The sequence below is a fragment of the Petromyzon marinus genome, chromosome 42 (genome assembly GCF_048934315.1).
Source record: "Petromyzon marinus isolate PM22_M1 ecotype Great Lakes invasive population chromosome 42, UKy_Petmar_22M1.pri1.0, whole genome shotgun sequence".
NCBI classification, from domain to species: domain Eukaryota; kingdom Metazoa; phylum Chordata; class Hyperoartia; order Petromyzontiformes; family Petromyzontidae; genus Petromyzon; species Petromyzon marinus.
In genome coordinates this window covers 6,161,659-6,182,151 of record NC_133708.1, presented here as the reverse complement: position 1 = coordinate 6,182,151, position 20,493 = coordinate 6,161,659, and the positions used below count along the sequence as shown (strand labels likewise).

General features: G+C 52.9%; 1 protein-coding gene across 5 annotated transcripts in view; it reads right to left on the bottom strand.

Moving 5' to 3' along the window:
• LOC116951119 (membrane-associated guanylate kinase, WW and PDZ domain-containing protein 2-like) overlaps window positions 1-20,493 on the bottom strand; it is a 76,643-nt gene that overhangs the window by 17,763 nt on the left and 38,387 nt on the right. For 4 of the 5 annotated variants that reach the window (XR_004404122.2, XM_032969535.2, XM_032969538.2 and 1 more), the window contains exons 10-16: window positions 19,063-19,361; window positions 16,772-17,045; window positions 14,263-14,291; window positions 12,176-12,374; window positions 11,429-11,523; window positions 8,090-8,282; window positions 5,401-5,622 (exon numbers count right to left, since the gene is read on the bottom strand). Coding sequence is in view for 4 of the 5 variants with exons in the window: in XM_032969535.2 (XP_032825426.1) it covers window positions 5,401-5,622; window positions 8,090-8,282; window positions 11,429-11,523; window positions 12,176-12,374; window positions 14,263-14,291; window positions 16,772-17,045; window positions 19,063-19,361 (1,311 nt within the window). In the remaining variant the exon portion in view is untranslated. The remainder of the gene's footprint in view (window positions 1-5,400; window positions 5,623-8,089; window positions 8,283-11,428; window positions 11,524-12,175; window positions 12,375-14,262; window positions 14,292-16,771; window positions 17,046-19,062; window positions 19,362-20,493) is intronic. The other variant, XM_032969536.2, reaches the window with a different exon arrangement.

The window sequence follows — 20,493 nt, the reverse complement described above, 5'->3', positions numbered from 1 at the left end:
TGTGGTGAGTGTGGTGTATATGGTGTGGGTGGTAAGTGTGGTGTATATGGTGTGGGTGGTGAGTGTGGTGTATATGGTGTGGGTGGTGACTGTGGTGTATATGGTGTGTGTGGTGAGTGTGGTGTATATGCTGTGGGTGGTGAGTGTGGTGTATATGCTGTGGGTGGTAAGTGTGGTGTATATGGTGTGGGTGGTGAGTGTGGTGTATATGGTGTGGGTGGTGACTGTGGTGTATATGGTGTGTGTGGTGAGTGTGGTGTATATGCTGTGTGTGGTGAGTGTGGTGTGGGTGGTGAGTGTGGTGTATATGCTGTGTGTGGTGAGTGTGGTGTATGTGCTGTGGGTGGTGAGTGTGGTATATATGCTGTGGGTGGTGAGTGTGGTGTATATGGTGTGGGTGGTGAGTGTGGTATATATGGTGTGTGTGGTGAGTGTGGTGTATATGCTGTGGGTGGTGAGTGTGGTGTATATGCTGTGGGTGGTGAGTGTGGTGTATATGGTGTGGGTGGTGACTGTGGTGTATATGGTGTGTGTGGTGAGTGTGGTGTATATGCTGTGTGTGGTGAGTGTGGTGTATGTGCTGTGGGTGGTGAGTGTGGTGTATATGGTGTGGGTGGTGACTGTGGTGTATATGGTGTGTGTGGTGAGTGTGGTGTATATGCTGTGTGTGGTGAGTGTGGTGTATATGCTGTGTGTGGTGAGTGTGGTGTATATGGTGTGGGTGGTTAGTGTGGTGTATATGCTGTGGGTGGTGAGTGTGGTGTATATGCTGTGGGTGGTGAGTGTGGTGTATATGGTGTGGGTGGTGAGTGTGGTGTATATGCTGTGGGTGGTGAGTGTGGTGTATATGGTGTGGGTGGTGAGTGTGGTGTATATGCTGTGGGTGGTGAGTGTGGTGTATATGCTGTGGGTGGTGAGTGTGGTGTATATGCTGTGGGTGGTGAGTGTGGTGTATATGGTGTGGGTGGTGAGTGTGGTGTATATGGTGTGGGTGGTGAGTGTGGTGTATATGGTGTGGGTGATGAGTGTGGTGTATATGGTGTGGGTGATGAGTGTGGTGTATATGCTGTGCGTGGTGAGTGTGGTGTATATGCTGTGGGTGGTGAGTGTGGTGTATATGGTGTGGGTGGTGAGTGTGGTGTATATGGTGTTGGTGGTGAGTGTGGTGTATATGGTGTGTGTGGTGAGTGTGGTGTATATGCTGTGGGTGGTGAGTGTGGTGTATATGCTGTGTGTGGTGAGTGTGGTGTATATGCTGTGTGTGGTGAGTGTGGTGTATATGGTGTGGGTGGTAAGTGTGGTGTATATGGTGTGGGTGGTGAGTGTGGTGTATATGGTGTGGGTGGTGACTGTGGTGTATATGGTGTGTGTGGTGAGTGTGGTGTATATGCTGTGGGTGGTGAGTGTGGTGTATATGCTGTGGGTGGTAAGTGTGGTGTATATGGTGTGGGTGGTGAGTGTGGTGTATATGGTGTGGGTGGTGACTGTGGTGTATATGGTGTGTGTGGTGAGTGTGGTGTATATGCTGTGTGTGGTGAGTGTGGTGTGGGTGGTGAGTGTGGTGTATATGCTGTGTGTGGTGAGTGTGGTGTATGTGCTGTGGGTGGTGAGTGTGGTATATATGCTGTGGGTGGTGAGTGTGGTGTATATGGTGTGGGTGGTGAGTGTGGTATATATGGTGTGTGTGGTGAGTGTGGTGTATATGCTGTGGGTGGTGAGTGTGGTGTATATGCTGTGGGTGGTGAGTGTGGTGTATATGGTGTGGGTGGTGACTGTGGTGTATATGGTGTGTGTGGTGAGTGTGGTGTATATGCTGTGTGTGGTGAGTGTGGTGTATGTGCTGTGGGTGGTGAGTGTGGTGTATATGGTGTGGGTGGTGACTGTGGTGTATATGGTGTGTGTGGTGAGTGTGGTGTATATGCTGTGTGTGGTGAGTGTGGTGTATATGCTGTGTGTGGTGAGTGTGGTGTATATGGTGTGGGTGGTTAGTGTGGTGTATATGCTGTGGGTGGTGAGTGTGGTGTATATGCTGTGGGTGGTGAGTGTGGTGTATATGGTGTGGGTGGTGAGTGTGGTGTATATGCTGTGGGTGGTGAGTGTGGTGTATATGGTGTGGGTGGTGAGTGTGGTGTATATGCTGTGGGTGGTGAGTGTGGTGTATATGCTGTGGGTGGTGAGTGTGGTGTATATGCTGTGGGTGGTGAGTGTGGTGTATATGGTGTGGGTGGTGAGTGTGGTGTATATGGTGTGGGTGGTGAGTGTGGTGTATATGGTGTGGGTGGTGACTGTGGTGTATATGGTGTGTGTGGTGAGTGTGGTGTATATGCTGTGTGTGGTGAGTGTGGTGTATGTGCTGTGGGTGGTGAGTGTGGTGTATATGGTGTGGGTGGTGACTGTGGTGTATATGGTGTGTGTGGTGAGTGTGGTGTATATGCTGTGTGTGGTGAGTGTGGTGTATATGCTGTGTGTGGTGAGTGTGGTGTATATGGTGTGGGTGGTTAGTGTGGTGTATATGCTGTGGGTGGTGAGTGTGGTGTATATGCTGTGGGTGGTGAGTGTGGTGTATATGGTGTGGGTGGTGAGTGTGGTGTATATGCTGTGGGTGGTGAGTGTGGTGTATATGGTGTGGGTGGTGAGTGTGGTGTATATGCTGTGGGTGGTGAGTGTGGTGTATATGCTGTGGGTGGTGAGTGTGGTGTATATGCTGTGGGTGGTGAGTGTGGTGTATATGGTGTGGGTGGTGAGTGTGGTGTATATGGTGTGGGTGGTGAGTGTGGTGTATATGGTGTGGGTGGTGAGTGTGGTGTATATGCTGTGTGTGGTGAGTGTGGTGTATATGCTGTGTGTGGTGAGTGTGGTGTATATGGTGTGGGTGGTGAGTGTGGTGTATATGCTGTGGGTGGTGAGTGTGGTGTATATGGTGTGGGTGGTGAGTGTGGTGTATATGCTGTGGGTGGTGAGTGTGGTGTATATGGTGTGGGTGGTGAGTGTGGTGTATATGGTGTGGGTGGTGAGTGTGGTGTATATGGTGTGGGTGATGAGTGTGGTGTATATGGTGTGGGTGATGAGTGTGGTGTATATGCTGTGCGTGGTGAGTGTGGTGTATATGCTGTGGGTGGTGAGTGTGGTGTATATGGTGTGGGTGGTGAGTGTGGTGTATATGGTGTTGGTGGTGAGTGTGGTGTATATGGTGTGTGTGGTGAGTGTGGTGTATATGCTGTGGGTGGTGAGTGTGGTGTATATGCTGTGTGTGGTGAGTGTGGTGTATATGCTGTGTGTGGTGAGTGTGGTGTATATGGTGTGGGTGGTGACTGTGGTGTATATGGTGTGTGTGGTGAGTGTGGTGTATATGGTGTGGGTGGTGACTGTGGTGTATATGGTGTGTGTGGTGAGTGTGGTGTATATGCTGTGGGTGGTGAGTGTGGTGTATATGCTGTGGGTGGTAAGTGTGGTGTATATGGTGTGGGTGGTGAGTGTGGTGTATATGGTGTGGGTGGTGACTGTGGTGTATATGGTGTGTGTGGTGAGTGTGGTGTATATGCTGTGTGTGGTGAGTGTGGTGTGGGTGGTGAGTGTGGTGTATATGCTGTGTGTGGTGAGTGTGGTGTATGTGCTGTGGGTGGTGAGTGTGGTATATATGCTGTGGGTGGTGAGTGTGGTGTATATGGTGTGGGTGGTGAGTGTGGTATATATGGTGTGTGTGGTGAGTGTGGTGTATATGCTGTGGGTGGTGAGTGTGGTGTATATGCTGTGGGTGGTGAGTGTGGTGTATATGGTGTGGGTGGTGACTGTGGTGTATATGGTGTGTGTGGTGAGTGTGGTGTATATGCTGTGTGTGGTGAGTGTGGTGTATGTGCTGTGGGTGGTGAGTGTGGTGTATATGGTGTGGGTGGTGACTGTGGTGTATATGGTGTGTGTGGTGAGTGTGGTGTATATGCTGTGTGTGGTGAGTGTGGTGTATATGCTGTGTGTGGTGAGTGTGGTGTATATGGTGTGGGTGGTTAGTGTGGTGTATATGCTGTGGGTGGTGAGTGTGGTGTATATGCTGTGGGTGGTGAGTGTGGTGTATATGGTGTGGGTGGTGAGTGTGGTGTATATGCTGTGGGTGGTGAGTGTGGTGTATATGGTGTGGGTGGTGAGTGTGGTGTATATGCTGTGGGTGGTGAGTGTGGTGTATATGCTGTGGGTGGTGAGTGTGGTGTATATGCTGTGGGTGGTGAGTGTGGTGTATATGGTGTGGGTGGTGAGTGTGGTGTATATGGTGTGGGTGGTGAGTGTGGTGTATATGGTGTGGGTGGTGAGTGTGGTGTATATGCTGTGTGTGGTGAGTGTGGTGTATATGCTGTGTGTGGTGAGTGTGGTGTATATGGTGTGTGTGGTGAGTGTGGTGTATATGGTGTGGGTGGTGAGTGTGGTGTATATGGTGTTGGTGGTGAGTGTGGTGTATATGCTGTGGGTGGTAAGTGTGGTGTATATGGTGTGGGTGGTGAGTGTGGCATATGTGCTGTGGGTGGTGAGTGTGTTGTTTATGCTGTGGGTGGTGAGTGTGGTGTATATGCTGTGTGTGGTGAGTGTGGTGTATATGGTGTGGGTGGTGAGTGTGGTGTATATGCTGTGGGTGGTGAGTGTGGTGTATATGGTGTGGGTGGTGAGTGTGGTGTATATGGTGTGGGTGGTGAGTGTGGTGTATATGGTGTGGGTGGTGAGTGTGGTGTATATGCTGTGGGTGGTGAGTGTGGTGTATATGCTGTGGGTGGTGACTGTGGTGTATATGGTGTGGGTGGTGAGTGTGGTGTATATGCTGTGGGTGGTGAGTGTGGTGTATATGCTGTGGGTGGTGAGTGTGGTGTATATGGTGTGGGTGGTGAGTGTGGTGTATATGCTGTGGGTGGTGAGTGTGGTGTATATGGTGTGGGTGGTGAGTGTGGTGTATATGGTGTTGGTGGTGAGTGTGGTGTATATGCTGTGTGTGGTGAGTGTGGTGTATATGGTGGGGGTGGTAAGTGTGGTGTATATGCTGTGGGTGGTGAGTGTGGTGTATATGGTGTGGGTGGTGACTGTGGTGTATATGGTGTGTGTGGTGAGTGTGGTGTATATGCTGTGTGTGGTGAGTGTGGTGTATATGCTGTGTGTGGTGAGTGTGGTGTGGGTGGTGAGTGTGGTGTATATGGTGTGGGTGGTGAGTGTGGTGTATATGCTGTGTGTGGTGAGTGTGGTGTATATGCTGTGTGTGGTGAGTGTGGTGTATATGGTGTGGGTGGTGAGTGTGGGGTATATGCTGTGTGTGGTGAGTGTGGTGTATATGCTGTGTGTGGTGAGTGTGGTGTATATGCTGTGTGTGGTGTGTGTGGTGAGTGTGGTGTATGTGCTGTGGTTCATGAGCGTGGGTGCAGCCCGTACCCCCGTGAGTGCCGTTGCTCTCTGGGAAAGGCAGCGCTGAGATGAGCACAAATCCGAAGCCCTCGTTGTCCCCGCGGTGCAGGAGGACGTCACGCGTGCCGCCCGTGTAGGCCCCGTCCCCGCCGAACGGGGCGCGTGCGCTCCCCGACCCCGGCTGGCCACCCGGGAACCCCTCCCCGTGCAGCAGCTTCGACGAGTCGTGCCCCTGCCACTGCTCTCCCTCTGTTGTGGTGGCACGGGGGTCAGAGGTTAGGGGTCCACCTGACTCTGGCACCCAATTGCAGTCGAGGTTTAGCCCAATTCGGCAAAATTGCAATGAAACTAAATTAGTTGAAACCCGATTCATTGTCGAATCACTCCGGCCACTCCTCGCCGCTTGGGATGGGGGGTTAAAATCCTCACACACTCACCTACGGTTTCACACACAAAGGCAAAGTTCCCCCATATAGCCTTAACAGACTTGTGGGGCAAGTGCTGTAAGCGAACACCTATGCAGGCCGGAACGGTACACGAGGGGGGGGGGGTGGCCAGCACCACGCCCGACCGCCTTTGTCTCCCAAATGGCAATGTTTATGCACCGCTCCAGGTACTCATTTGAGGCCGAGTCGACCTAGGGGAGACCCAGGACCGGTTCAGATAATCGTCACTGGTGTTAGGCCCATGGCCACAATCGAACTCGGAATGCTGGGTTCATAGCGCAGCACGCTAACCACTTCGCCACCGCTCGCCACACACACACACACACACCTACACACTCACACCTACACACACCTACACACCTACACACACACCTACACACTCACACCTACACACACACACACCTACACACCTACACACACACCTACACACACACACTCACACATACACTCACACACACACACCTACATACACTCATGCACACCTATACACACACTCATACACACCTACACACACACTCATACACACCTACACACACCTACACACACACTCATACACACCTACAACAACAACAACAACCGCCATTCGCCACTAAGTGGCGGTGACGTCACCACGACGCTTGTGCCAGGCTATGTGCACCCTGAGGCCACGTGAAGTGTCGAACGCCCGCTGGCAGGAGGTCACGGGGCAGACCCAGGTGCCACGGGTCGACTGACTGAGATGACTGGCTGATGCACCACCTGTGCCCCCTACTGTGCCAACCTGCTGTGCTTTAGCCACCCAGCGCTCCGCTCGCTGTTGTGAGCGTCGCTCCTCCGCCCTCCGTTGTTGTTGGAGGGCGACTGCCTCCAACTGCCCAGTAGCATCCTTCACGAGCCTCTTCCACAGAGGCCGATCTTGACACCGCTGGTACCAGTCATCGGCAAGTCCACTCAGCTCCACGTCCTCCTGTACCACATCACTCCATCTCTTCTCTAGCCCGTGCCGCGCCCGCTTAGCCCCCTCAATCCGGCCAAACAAAAGCTGTTTCGGCATGCGGTGGCTGGGCATGCGGGCTACATGACCCAGCCATCGCAGCCTTGCCTGCCGGAGGAGCTCACCGATGGGACCCTGCCCAGATCTTTCAAGGATTTGTGAGCTCCTCACACAATCCAGTCTGGTTAAACCCAGGATGGATCGTAGGCAGGTCAGCCTAAATGTTTCTAACCGGCGAAGATGTTCCATTAGGGGGGTCCACGTTTCGCAAGCGTAGAGAAGGGAGGGAATGACCGTGGCCGAGAAGACCTGAAGCTTAGTGCGGAGCGACAGACCAGGTAGCTTCCACACAGCGTTACGCAACCGATGAAAAGATATTGCCGCTCGACTGATTCGGAGTGAGACCTCTGCTGTTAAACTGGAGCCAGTCATAAGCACACTGCCCAGGTATGGGAAACTCTCCACTCTCTCCACAACTGCCCCATCACCGATTGGGAGTTGTGGGGGTGGAGTGTCCGATGGTACAAAATACCCAGGCAGGTGCTTAGTTTTGGTGGGGCTGATGGTAAGGCCCCACCTCTTAGTGGCACGCTCCAGTCTCAGCAGCAGCGTCTCCAACTCCTCCTCTGACTGAGCAGCTATTACCAAGTCATCAGCATACATAACGTGGTTGAGCAATAGGGAGCCATCCCTTGACCGCACCCGGGCATCGATTAGCCTCCCATTATATCTGTACCATATGGAGATTCCCCCGGTACAGCTATTGAAGGCTTCACGAACTACGTGGTCAAAATAGATGTTAAATAATGTGGGAGCCAGAGGACATCCCTGTCGCACCCCAAGGTGTACAGGGAATGGCTCTGACTCCCGGCCACGTAGTTTTACCCGGGCCCGCTCACCATCATGAAGGTCCTTAATGATCGTGAGCAGAGGGTCAGGTACTCCAAAAGCACGAAGAACGACCCAGAGCCCAGGCCTACTGATGGTATCATAGGCCTTGACCAGGTCAATAAAGCAGAGATGTAGGTCTATATAGGATACACACCTACACACACCTACACACACACACTCACACACACACACCTACACACACACACCTACACACACACCTACACACACACCTACACACACACCTACACACTCTCACACACACACACACACCTACACACACACACCTACACACACACACCTACACACACACACTCACACACACACACACCTACACACACACCTACAAGCTTGCGCTCTCACACGCGCAACCGTGAGCCCCGAGCGCCCCACGAGGGTGCGGTGCTACCTGCGGGCGAGCCCCGGCGCCGCACGGTGAGGCTGACGTCGCCCTTCTTGGCCGCCTGCTGCATGAGGCCCAGGACGTGCGTGTGGGACTGGCCCAGCACGGCGACACCGTCCACGCTCACCAGCTCGTCCCCCGTGCGCAGGCGCCCATCCGCGTCCGCCGAGCCCAGGGGCACGATCGAGCCGATCACAATCTGATGCGCGCCATCACCAACGGTCACAACAACAACATCTTCACTCACCCACTCACTACACCCCCCAAGTCACAACAACAACAACAACAACCTCGCTCGCACTCAAAGGCAAAGATCACCCATGCACAGCCTTCACAGACTGAGGGAAAGTGCTGTTATGGAGCACCTATGAAGGTTGGCATGGCACACGACAAGGGTGGGTGGCCAGCACCACGACCAGCTACATGCGATGTTTACACATCGCACCAGGTCCTCATTTGAGGCCGAGTCGACCTGGCGAAGGCCCAGGACCGCTGCAGATAATCGTCACTGGTGTTGGCCAAGAGGCAGAATCGAACTCACGATTGCCGGGTTCGTAGCGCAGCACAATAACCACAACACTACCGCTCCCCACACTCACACACATATATATATATGTGTGTAGTGACATCGCGGATGTCACTGTGTGATGCCGGCTCTAGAGAGGCACGGCGTGCGATGTAGCGACATCGCGGGCACCATGTGGATGAGGGGCTCGGTGAGCGCTGACTGGCAGTGCTGGATGGCACCACACTCTGCGTGCAGTGCCGACCCCTACAGGGTAGGGTGTGAGAGTGCCGGCCATGGGAATGGGGTTACAAAGGGCCATGGCACTCTGGTTAACCCCGAAGGACATGTGACCGGTGAAGTCTACACAGGGCGCCCAGGTGGGGGCTAGGAGTGGTCACGTGTCAGGGTCGAGATGCTGCTCGAGGGTTCTAGAAGGTGGTCGTGGCTAAGGGCGGAACCAGCCACGACCAGTGAGGATATAAGCAGAGTCCCCGAGAGGGACCAGCTGCTGTTGTTCATCCTGAAGAAATCTTCGTTCTACGTTCTACAGACTATCAAACACGTGGACCCGAACTAGGTACTGTCCGCTGTAGCTACTCCCTGTGTAATTAGTGTAGTTAGCCTGGTGGTCATGTAGCTAGTTAAGGTGTAACTAGTGTAGTTAGCCTGGTGGTCATGTAGCTAGTTACGGTGTAATTAGTGTAGTTAGCCTGGTGGTCATGTAGCTAGTTACGGTGTAATTAGTGTAGTTAGCCTGGTGGTCACGTGGCTAGTTACAGTGTAATTAGTGTAGTTAGCCTGGTGGTCACGTAGCTAGTTACGGTGTAATTAGTGTAGTTAGCATGGCAGTCACGTAGCTAGTTACGGTGTAATTAGTGTGGTTAGCCTGGTGGTCACGTAGCTAGTTACAGTGTAATTAGTGTAGTTAGCCTGGTGGCCATGTAGCTAGTTACGGTGTAATTAGTGTAGTTAGCCTGGTGGTCACGTAGCTAGTTACGGTGTAATTAGTGTAGTTAGCCTGGTGGTCACGTAGCTAGTTACGGTGTAATTAGTGTAGTTAGCCTGGTGGTCATGTAGCTAGTTACGGTGTGATTAGTGTAGTTAGCCTAGTGGTCACATAGCTAGTTACGGTGTAACTAGTGTAGTTAGCCTGGTGGTCTTGTAGCTAGTTACGGTGTGATTAGTGTAGTTAGCCTAGTGGTCACGTAGCTAGTTACGGTCTAATTAGTGTAGTTAGCATGGTGGTCACATAGCTAGTTACGGTGTAACTAGTGTAGTTAGCCTGGTGGTCATGTAGCTAGTTACGGTGTCATTAGTGTAGTTAGCCTGGTGGCTACGTAGCTAGCTACGGTGTAATTAGTGTAGTTAGCCTGGTTGTCACGTAGCTAGTTACGGTGTAATTAGTGTAGTTAGCCTGGTGGTCACGTAGCTAGTTACGGTGTAATTAGTGTAGTTAGCCTGGTCACTTAGCTAGTTACGGTGTAGTTAGTGTAGTTAGCCTAGTGGTCACGTAGCTAGTTACGGTGTAACTAGTGTAGTTACCTGGTGGTCATCTAGCTAGTTACGGTGTATTTAGTGTAGTTAGCCTGGTGGTCCGTAGCTAGTTACGGTGTAATTAGTGTAGTTAGCCTGGTGGCTACGTAGCTAGTTACGGTGTATTTAGTGTAGTTAGCCTGGTGGTCACGTAGCTAGTTACGATGTAATTAGTGTAGTTAGCCTGGTGGTCATGTAGCTAGTTAAGGTGTAATTAGTGTAGTTAGCCTGGTGGTCATTCAGCTAGATGCGGTGTAATTAGTGTAATTAGCCTGGTGGTCATGTAGCTAGTTACGGTGTAATTAGTGTAGTTAGCCTGAAGGTCATGTAGCTAGTTATGGTGTAATTAGTGTAGTTAGCCTGGTGGTCATGTAGCTAGTTACGGTGTAATTAGTGCAGTTATCCTGGTGGTCACGTAGCTAGTTACGGTGTAATTAGTGTAGTTAGCCTGGTGATCACATAGCTAGTTACAGTGTAATTAGTGTAGTTAGCCTGGTGGTTACCTAGCTAGTTATGGTGTAATTAGTGTTGTTAACCTGGTGGTCACGTAGTTAGTTACGGCAGTAGTTAGTGTAGTTAGCCTGGTGGTCATGTAGTTAGTTATGGTGTAATTAGTGTAGTTAGCCTGGTGGTCCACCACCCTAGGTTGTTATCTGGTTAAGGGGCAGTTACCCCGCGTGTTGGTATCAATAAATGTGTCGTCTCCAAAGAGAACGTCTGCGACTCAGTTGAACTCACTACATATCCACACACATCCATAAGCATACATACACAGGTACTCACACGCACTCCCCACTTCACGTGCCGCTCCCCACACACATCAGCTACAACACTCTCACTCTCCCACTGTCCCACCCACACTCGCCACACTGCAGGTCACAACAATTCCCGTTCTGCTTTTGCCGTCGCACCGCTCCACGCGATGTTCCCACAGGAGGAGCGATGCGCTCACAGTTCCCTTCCCCCGTAGAGGAACCGGGTGGCGGCGTCTCGAACCAGAAGCAATTTATCCGTGCTCGGGAGACCGATCGCCGCGACCGGCATCACGAGTGACCAGTCGCGTCGCACGACAAACGCACATCCCAGCATTTTCGTGGCCGCTCTGTTAAAATGCGGGGCCTGGTGTGGGCAACAGTGTGCAGATGAACCAGATATGATTTACATGAGAGTGGGTTAAAAAGCACCACACCCAATTTGCTTGCAAAGCTAACTACGCAGTGTCAATGCGTCAGGCTGCGTTAGTGGCAGTACGCTGCCAGTGATGGCACCAGTGCCAATGGTAGTGCCAGTGCCGTGCCACCCACGGGTTCTCCAGGCTCGTTCCCCCCGAGGATGCGGAAGCCGAAGCCGCTCTCGTGCCGCCGCAACAGGATGTCCATCTCCCTGTAGTCGGACGCCGCTGTGGGGGAGACACGCGGCACACGTGTGAGGCAGCCGGGTGCATGCTGAACCTCGGCCCAACGCCCGAATGCCCCGCCTGCCCGCTCGGGGCAGTGCCCCAACCACCCCGAGAGATGGGAGCCCTGGAGACGCGAACTTCACGTCCGCAGTCAGGTGTGCGCAGGATGGAGAGGTGCAACGCCTACAATTCCACTGAGAGGAAGGGTCACACGTGGGTCAGCAAGCGAGCCACTTCACCGACAGCACATGGCGTGTGTCGGCAGGTGGGCTGCCAGCGCGCTCCGGTGTTGTCTAGTGGTAGGCCAGTCTGTGACTGGGACTGTTTCTTTGGCCATCGCAAAGTGACTTCTAGTGGAACTGAAGACCCCTCTTGCTGTGTACAACACGGTACCCAAAACACACGAGATAAACATTCCACGGTATGCTCACGGCTCCCACACAAGACGTCACCGTCCAACGTTTAGCACCAAACGGGCCAACGCGAGAGCACGGCCGTCGATGAGGCGGGATGATTCTACAACAACCATAGTGACGGTTTAAAATCCCCGAAGCACTGACGTCCGTCGGGGAGCAATCGGCGCACTCGGAGCCGGTGCCAAGACGGCTCGTACGTCCGACGGGGGCGGTGCCGTCGGCCAGGGAACACTGACCCTTGCTGTCGAAGATAGAGCGAGACTCGCGGTACAGGCGGTATGCGTCCGGGTGCCGGCTGTCGGGGCTGCTGGAGGGAGTGGGGGAGCCGGAGCGGCCACCGCCACCGCCGCCACGTGTCATTCCCTGGTTCACAAGCAATGGGAGCAGCACATCCGAGAGCTGACTCGACTGAGGCACAGCCTGCCGCCTCGGGCCCTGAGACACACACACACATACGCGTAGGTATAAACACGTGGACACACACACGGATACACACAGACACACATGGATACGCATACACAAATACACGTACAAAGAAAAATATACCGTGTTAGCGAGCACCTATTAAGGCCGGAACAGCACACGAGGGGGTGGATGGCCAGCACCACGCCCGACCGCCTTTGTCTCCCCAGTGGCCATGTTTACACACCTAGGAGAAAGCCTAGGATCCATTCAGGTAATCGTCATTGGTGTTGGGCGTGAGCAGGAATCGATCTCGGGTTGCTGGGTTTGTAGTGCAGCGTGCTAACGCCACACTACCGCTTCCCACACACACAGAAACACAATAATGATATACAGGGTGTTTGAAAAAGATGGACCCGATTTGAAATCGCTATAGCTCTGCAACCACGAACCGCCCATGAATGAAACTCTTACCACTTGAAAGGGCGGGGTCATGGAGAGGGCGGGGCATGGAGAGGGCGGGGCATAGAGTTTCAAAAGATTACCGCGAGATGCCTCTCCCAGCGCACAAACAGCCCCTAGCCTCGGTCATTCACAAGGTCATACTGCCTCAACGTTGGATAGGTCGCACGGGACCCCAAGACTTGGCGCTACACTCTTGGCCCCCAAGATCCCCAGACATCACCACACCCTGCAAGTTTGTCTTGTGGGGACACGTCAAAGACCCGTGGTGTTTTTGTGGCACCATTAGCGACTAATCTTGATGACCTCAAAAACAGAATCACGGCAGCGGTGACTTCAGTGTAAGAAGACACTTTGAGGGGCGTTTGGGACGAATTCAACTATCGTCTCGATGTTGTCCGTACAGCAGATGGAGGGCACAGAGCATTTATAAAATGGTTAGTAAAACTTGATAACTCATTGAACCGCTTGTAACTTTTTGTGTAATCGTAACATGTCGCCATCGTGAAATAGACTGCTTTGAAATTGGGTCCATCTATTTTAAACACCCTGTATATACACACCACACACACAAAGCCAAAAATCTCCATATGGCGTACACAGGCTGTTCGGGAAAGTGGTGTTACTGAGCTGGGAATCGCACCCCTACCAACAGATTTGTAGTTCACTAACCACTGTCACCACTCCACTGGGCATTAAAACAAAGCCAAAGATCCCCCATATAGCCTTAACAGACTGTAGGAGCAAGTGCTGTTAGTGAGCACCTATGAAGGCCGGAACGGTACACGAAGGGGTGGGTGGCCAGCACCACGCCCGACCGCCTTTGTCTCCCTAGTGGCGATGTTTACACACCGCACCAGGTACTCATTTGAGGCTGAGTCGACCTAGGGAAGGCCCGGGATCGGTTCAGATAATCGTCACTGCTGTTGGCCGTGAGCGGGAATCGAACCCGGGTCGCCAGGTTCATAGCGCAGCGCGCTAACCGCTACACTATCGCTCCCCACTAAATCACACATACATACACATACACCAAAAATACACGCAAAAACACAAACACTTACTACAAATATAGACACTCATACCCGACACACACAACAAAGACATCTCCCCATAGAGCCTTAACAGTCTGTTGAGGCAAGTGCTGTTCACGAACACTTACGAAGGCCTGAACTGCACACGAGGGGATGCGTGACCAGTCCCTGCGTAGCAGCACGTGCCGCGTGCTACGCAGGGAACACTGTCCCAGCGAGCGCCGGCTCTTACCAAAGCCGAGTCTGCTTAGGGGAGGCCAAGGGCCCGGTGCCGATGGCAACCGCCACGGGCAGCGCGCACGCCAAGGAAGTGAGCGTGGAGGCTTGGCATCATGGACGATGGGAACGGGGAGAGCGCTACCACCCAGCAGTGCCACGCGATTATCTCGCACCTCTCCATGAAACGTGCATAGGCATCGGCTACTCACCGGCTTGGGACTCTTCTGAGGGTAGGATCCTGGAAACAAGAACGCACCACAGCCTTCACCACAGGGCGCGCAATTCACACGCTCAGCAGACAGCACGAGGCAACACGTGTACGCGCGCGCACAGCCGATGTAAAATTAAAACGGGGTGCATAGTTGAGACTAAAATTATTTTCCCGTTGCTGCTACCCAAAAGACAGCGAGGCACACCAGCATAAAGCGCAGTCGGGTACGCATCGATCATCCACGTGTGCTCATCGCTGTTTACTTCATTGCTGTACTTTGTTAAATGTTACTTGCTTTTCTCTCTTTGTCATTTTGCTGACCAAGGTCACTCTTGCAAATTAAGACTCAAATCCTGGTTACTTGAGTACTCGCCTTGGTGAAACACAACAAAACTTGACACGTGACCCAAATAAAATGTCTAACTTCATCAAATCATGAATTAAATTCATAATTGGTTATGATCGATACCAGTTATAGGGTAACGTGCCTCGTGCCTTTAGGCTCAGAGTATTGCCAAATCGGTACAAACAACATTGTGGAATCGTATCGGGGTGAGTCATTGAATTTCTATTGGCCCGGGGGGGGGGGGGGGGGGTGGGAATCATTGTATTCCCAAGACGAGAGAGTACCCTGCACCGAGCCTGCTGCTATGTGTGTGGTGTTTGTGGTGTTTGTGTGTGTGGTGTTTGTGTGTGTGTGGTGTTTGTGTGTGTGTGGTGTTTGTGCGTGGTGTTTGTGTGTGTGTGGTGTTTGTGTGTGTGTGGTGTTTGTGTGTGTGTGGTGTTTGTGTGTGTGTGGTGTTTGTGTGTGTGTGTGGTGTTTGTGGTTCTTGTGTGTGTGGTTTTTGTATGTGTGGTGTTTGTGTGTGGGATGTTTGTGTGTGTGGTGTTTGTGTGTGGTGTTTGTGGTTCTTGTGTGTGTGTTTTTTGTGTGTGTGGTGTTTGTGTGTGCGGTGTGTGTGTGTGCGGTGTTTGTGTGTGTGGTGTGTGTGTGTGTGGTGTTTGTGTGTGTGGTGTGTGTGTGTGTGTGGTGTTTGTGTGTGTGTGTGTGCGGTGTTTGTGTGTGTGTGGTGTTTGTGTGTGTGGTGTTTGTGTGTGTGGTGTTTGTGTGTGTGTGTGTGCGGTGTTTGTGTGTGTGGTGTTTGTGTGTGTGGTGTTTGTGTGTGTGGTGTTTGTGTGTGTGTGTGTGCGGTGTTTGTGTGTGTGGTGTGTGTGTGTGGTGTTTGTGTGTGTGGTGTGTGTGTGTGGTGTTTGTGTGTGTGTGTGTGTGCGGTGTTTGTGTGTGTGGTGTTTGTGTGTGTGGTGTGTGTGTGGTGTGTGTGGTGTTTGTGTGTGGTGTTTGTGGTGTTTGTGTGTGTGCGGTGTGTGTGCGGTGTGTGTGGTGTTTGTGTGTGGTGTTTGTGTGTGTGGTGTGTGTGTGTGGTGTTTGTGTGTGTGCGGTGTGTGTGCGGTGTGTGTGGTGTTTGTGTGTGGTGTTTGTGTGTGGTGTTTGTGTGTGTGGTGTGTGTGTGTGCGGTGTGTGTGTGGTGTTTGTGTGTGTGGTGTGTGTGTGGTGTGTGTGTGGTGTTTGTGTGTGTGGTGTTTGTGTGTGCGGTGTGTGTGTGGTGTTTGTGTGTGCGGTGTTTGTGTGTGTGGTGTTTGTGTGTGTGGTGTTTGTGTGTGTGGGGTTTATCTGTGCGATGTTCACAAGTAGGCGTTAAGCTGGGGTGACACGAACCCACAGTGGGATCCGTGCTATGCCTGGCTGCGTTAATGTCAACACGCTCCACTAGATGCACATTTAAGGCACAGCCAACCTAGAGGAGGCAGTGAAGTGTGTAACTGTCAACGCAGGTTAGACACAGCCAGGCGTGCTGCTGGTCGCACGATTATCAAATGCGTCTCTGGCCAGCCATGATGCCAACGGGTGTGATGATGCGGTTGCATTGATAGGCTGTGGAGGGTGACACAGCACAGATAGACACAGCGTAGAGACACAGCGTAGAGAAAGACAGCGCAGAGAGATACAGCGTAGAGACACAGCGCAGAGAGACAGCGCAGAGAGACAACGTAGAGAGACAGCGCAGAGAGACACAGCGCAGAGACACAACACAGTGAGACAGCGCAGTGAGACACAGCACGCCAAGACACGGCACACAGAGACACAGCGCAGTGAGACACAGGACGCCGAGACATAGCACGCCGAGACATGGCACACAGAGACACAGCGTAGAGAGACAGCGCAGAGACACAGCAAAGAGACACAGCACAGTGAGACACAGCACAGTGAGACACAGCACGCCGAGACATAGCATACAGGGAGACACAGCACAGAGACAGCGCAGAGAGACACAGCGCCGAGACACAGCGCAGTGAGACACGGCACAGAGAGACACAGTGCAGAGACACAGCACGCCGAGACATAGCATACAGGGAGACACAGCACGGAGAGACACAGCACGCCGAGACACGGCACACAGAGACACAGCGCAGAGCGACTGTGAAGCCCGGCAGGGCCCTGTGCTCACCCCCGCGCTCGATCAGGAAGGTCACGGTGCTGCCAACGTTGAACTCCTTGAGCCTCTGCACGACCTGCGCGTGCTTGGCCCCGTGCAGTCCCTCGCGGTTGATCTCGAGCAGGAGGTCGCCCTCTTTGAGGCCCCGGCAGCGCTGGGCGTCCATAACCTGCCGCACGCGCTGTCCACTCGGCCCGTCCGCGATCGAGAACCCGAAGCCGCTCGCGCCCTTGGCCACGTGCACGGTGATGAGCTCGGGCTGCGACGTGATCGCCAGCGCCTTGTCCTGTCGGCACACACGCTCGCTGAGCGTCTACGAAGGGCGCGGGGGGGCCCAGGGCTGGCGAAAAGGAATCCGCAGAGTTGGCGGAGTGGAGATAATTAATCGGGACGACACTGTGCGGCATGCTGGCAGCCGTGCGCTCGCTCGCCTGAAGGAGAAACTGATTGGCCTACGCCAGAGACAGCTTTCAACATAGCTTAGTCTCACCAATGTTAGACCATAGACCGTCAAAAGGCGCACAGTAGTTTCAAAGGCAATGAGTAAATATTCCTTGCAAAAGGTACCTATTTGGTGTTTGAACATCTTAACACCTATATATTGTTTGATATTTTTATTATTTCATTGTTTCCCTTCTACGTGGTGACTTTACCGAAAGAACCAAGAATATGAATCCCTGTAGTCACGAAAGCTTTAAATTAAAATCTTAACCCCTGTTTTATTTTATTGCCAGAAAGGGTAAAACATATTCTTATTTTTCATACTTTGCTACTGGCAAAACAGACCCCATGATACAGCACTAAGTTGTAATGGATGACAGCGTGACGTGTTCGAGCTGAGCAAGGTTACTTCGAGGGGGAGAGAATCCCGTCGCAGATATAGCAGTGCTGTGGCCTGAAGTGTGGTGCGTGGGTGGGTGAATGGGTGGGCGAGCGTGATGTTGTGACCTGCTGCGTGGTGGCTGAACGCGGCGTGGGTGAGATGGAAACAGTCTGCTGGGCGGAGAACTCAATGAGGAAAGTTCGTGGATATACAATACCCATGGTAGAAGGGAAAGCGGAGCGATAAGGAGCGACTAATCACCTGACTGCAATCACTCAACCACAGTGGCGGAGAGGGAAGAGCGTACAGTATCTACAAGTTGTCACCATTGGCATCTGTCGCTAACAGACAGCATTGTGCTGCTCTCTCGGGCTGCTTGCCTATGAGATGGTGTGGGCGGACAGGGTGAGGGTGAACAGCTCTGAGGATTGGTGCAGTCGACCGTGGATCGACCTACACCTGTGTATCCCGTCTCGTTATTGGACTCCCCTGGACTCTGATGGTCGCTGCATCTCGTGTGTGTGTTTGCGCGCGCGTGTTCATTGTGTCGTGACATGTGACGTCACTCCCGTGTCGGGACTGTACGAGCGTAGGGACATGTGACGTCACTCCCGTGTCGGGACTGTACGAGCGTAGGGACATGTGACGTCACTACTGTGTCGGGACTGTACGAGCGTAGGGACACATGACGTCACTACTGTGTCGGCTCGGTATGGGTGCCGTAGGCGGGGGTGTCACGGGGGTCGTGTCAGGCCGTGACACTCTGCGTGAACCCAACAGGACACGTGACCGGACAAAGGGGGGGGGGGGGGGCTAGGGGCCACAGGGGGGAGCTTGGGGGGTCACGTGGTTGGGGGCCCGGACCTTCTCGCAGGATCGAGAAGGGGGGCGTGGCCTGGGGCGGAGCCGGCCACTCCACGCGAGTTATAAGCAGGCGGGTGTGAACAGAGAGCTGGGCTGTTCAACCCTGGGATGAAGACGCCATCAGCGGTCCTCGAGTCTCCGATCGTCGTTCGTGACCAGGCAGCCCATCACCTGCCCTGGTCACGCTGTGCAGTATTCCCCGAGTGTTAGTGAGGTTAGGAACGGTGGTCACCACCCTGTATATAATGTTCACGTTGGTTGTTATGTGTTAATAAATAGCGTTGCCTCCAAGTTGAGTGTGCGCCTCAATTGAACCCACTACAGTTGTAACACCAGGACAAAGCGGTCCTCAACGTGATGCTCTCTCTTGGTTCGTTATCCCTCTCCAAATTCTCCGCTGTAAATCCTCTCGAGTTGCGTTTCCTCGTTTGCGCTGTGAAGCGCTTTGGGTCGTCACCTCGATATTTAAGCCCAATCAGGGGGGTTAATCATTGACCCTCAAATGTCGACTTCCTCTGCAGAAGGCGGCTGGTTCCGCGGGACGGCGTCTGCCATGATGGGTCGCGAGCACCGGGGCAACGGACGCGTGCCAACCCCACGCTGTGACCCCACTCACCTGCGGCAGGTTCATCTTGCCGGGCCGCGTGCCGCCACGGTACTCGGGCGCCGGCACGTAGGAGCGCGCGCTGCGCAAGCTCATCGTGCGCCCGCCGTTCACGAACACCGGCTCATCCGTGATGGCCACCGACTTGACGAGGTGCGTGTTGGGGTCGTCGGGGTCGAAGGGCAGCGGGTAGCCGCGGCACAGCTCCAGGTCGATGTGCTGCCCGATCGGGATCGACTTGAAGATCTCGACCACCTGGGCGTGCGTGTGCCCCAGCACACACGTGTCGTTCACCCGCACAATCACGTCTCCTGGAGAGGCGTCAGCAACCGGCGGAACAACAACAATAGTAGGGTATCCCATACAAGTCATATATAGTGAACAAAATAAATAAGCGAAATCTCTCCTTCATAAAGCTGTCCCTCTACATAAACAATACAATTGTAATAAAGATAAAAGTGTATTTTACACTTACAAATATGTTGTCTGCTTGTCACAACGGTGTTTGTGCCAGGCTAGGTCTACTTTGAGGCCAGCGCATTAAGTTTGGAAGGCTTCTTGCTGCCGGCAGGAGGTTCGCGGGACGGACTCGGGTGCCATGGGTCGACCGATTGAGATGACTGGCAGATGTACCACCACCTGTGCTCCCTACTATGCCACCATCGCACATGTGCTTTAGCTCCCCACGCACAGGAACATCCATACGTACTCCGTCACATGCACACAGACAAGATGAATAAACACGCACAAAGATGCAAGGCAGCGCGCACACACAAAGACAAAGATCCCCCTTGCACACCCTTTGGCTCTTTCGGCAAAGTCACGCAGGTGAAAAACATACATGTAAAATAAAAAAATAGAAATAAATAAGTCACGACGTTTCGATCGCAACACAAGCAATCATCATCAGGTGTGACAACCACAGCAAGGAAATGTTTACTGAAGTGGGAGAGAGACCAGGGTTAGGGCAGTTAAATAAGTCAGAGAGGGGGAGGGTAGGAGGGGGGTGAGTGCGCACACTGCAAGCGTCTCTCCGACTCTGACTTAGTTAACTGCCCTAACCCTGGTCTCTAACCCACTTCAGTAAAAAAAAATCCTTGCTGTGGTTGTCACACCTGATGATGATTGCTTGTGTTGCAATCGAAACATCGTGATTTATTTATTTCAAATTTATTCCATATTATTTTTTTTCCCCTATGTGACTTTACCGAAAGAACCAAAGAGTATGGATCCTTGCAGTCACGAAAACTTCAAATCAAGAATCCCCCTTGTAGCCTTTAACAGACTGGTGGGAGAAGTGCTGTTAGAGAGCACCTATTGAGGGAGGATGGCACGGTACACGAGGGAGTGTGTGGCCAGCACCATGCCCGGTCGTCTTTGTCTACCCAGTATTGATGTTTACATGCCCCACCCAGTACTCATTTATGGCCGAGTCAACCTAAG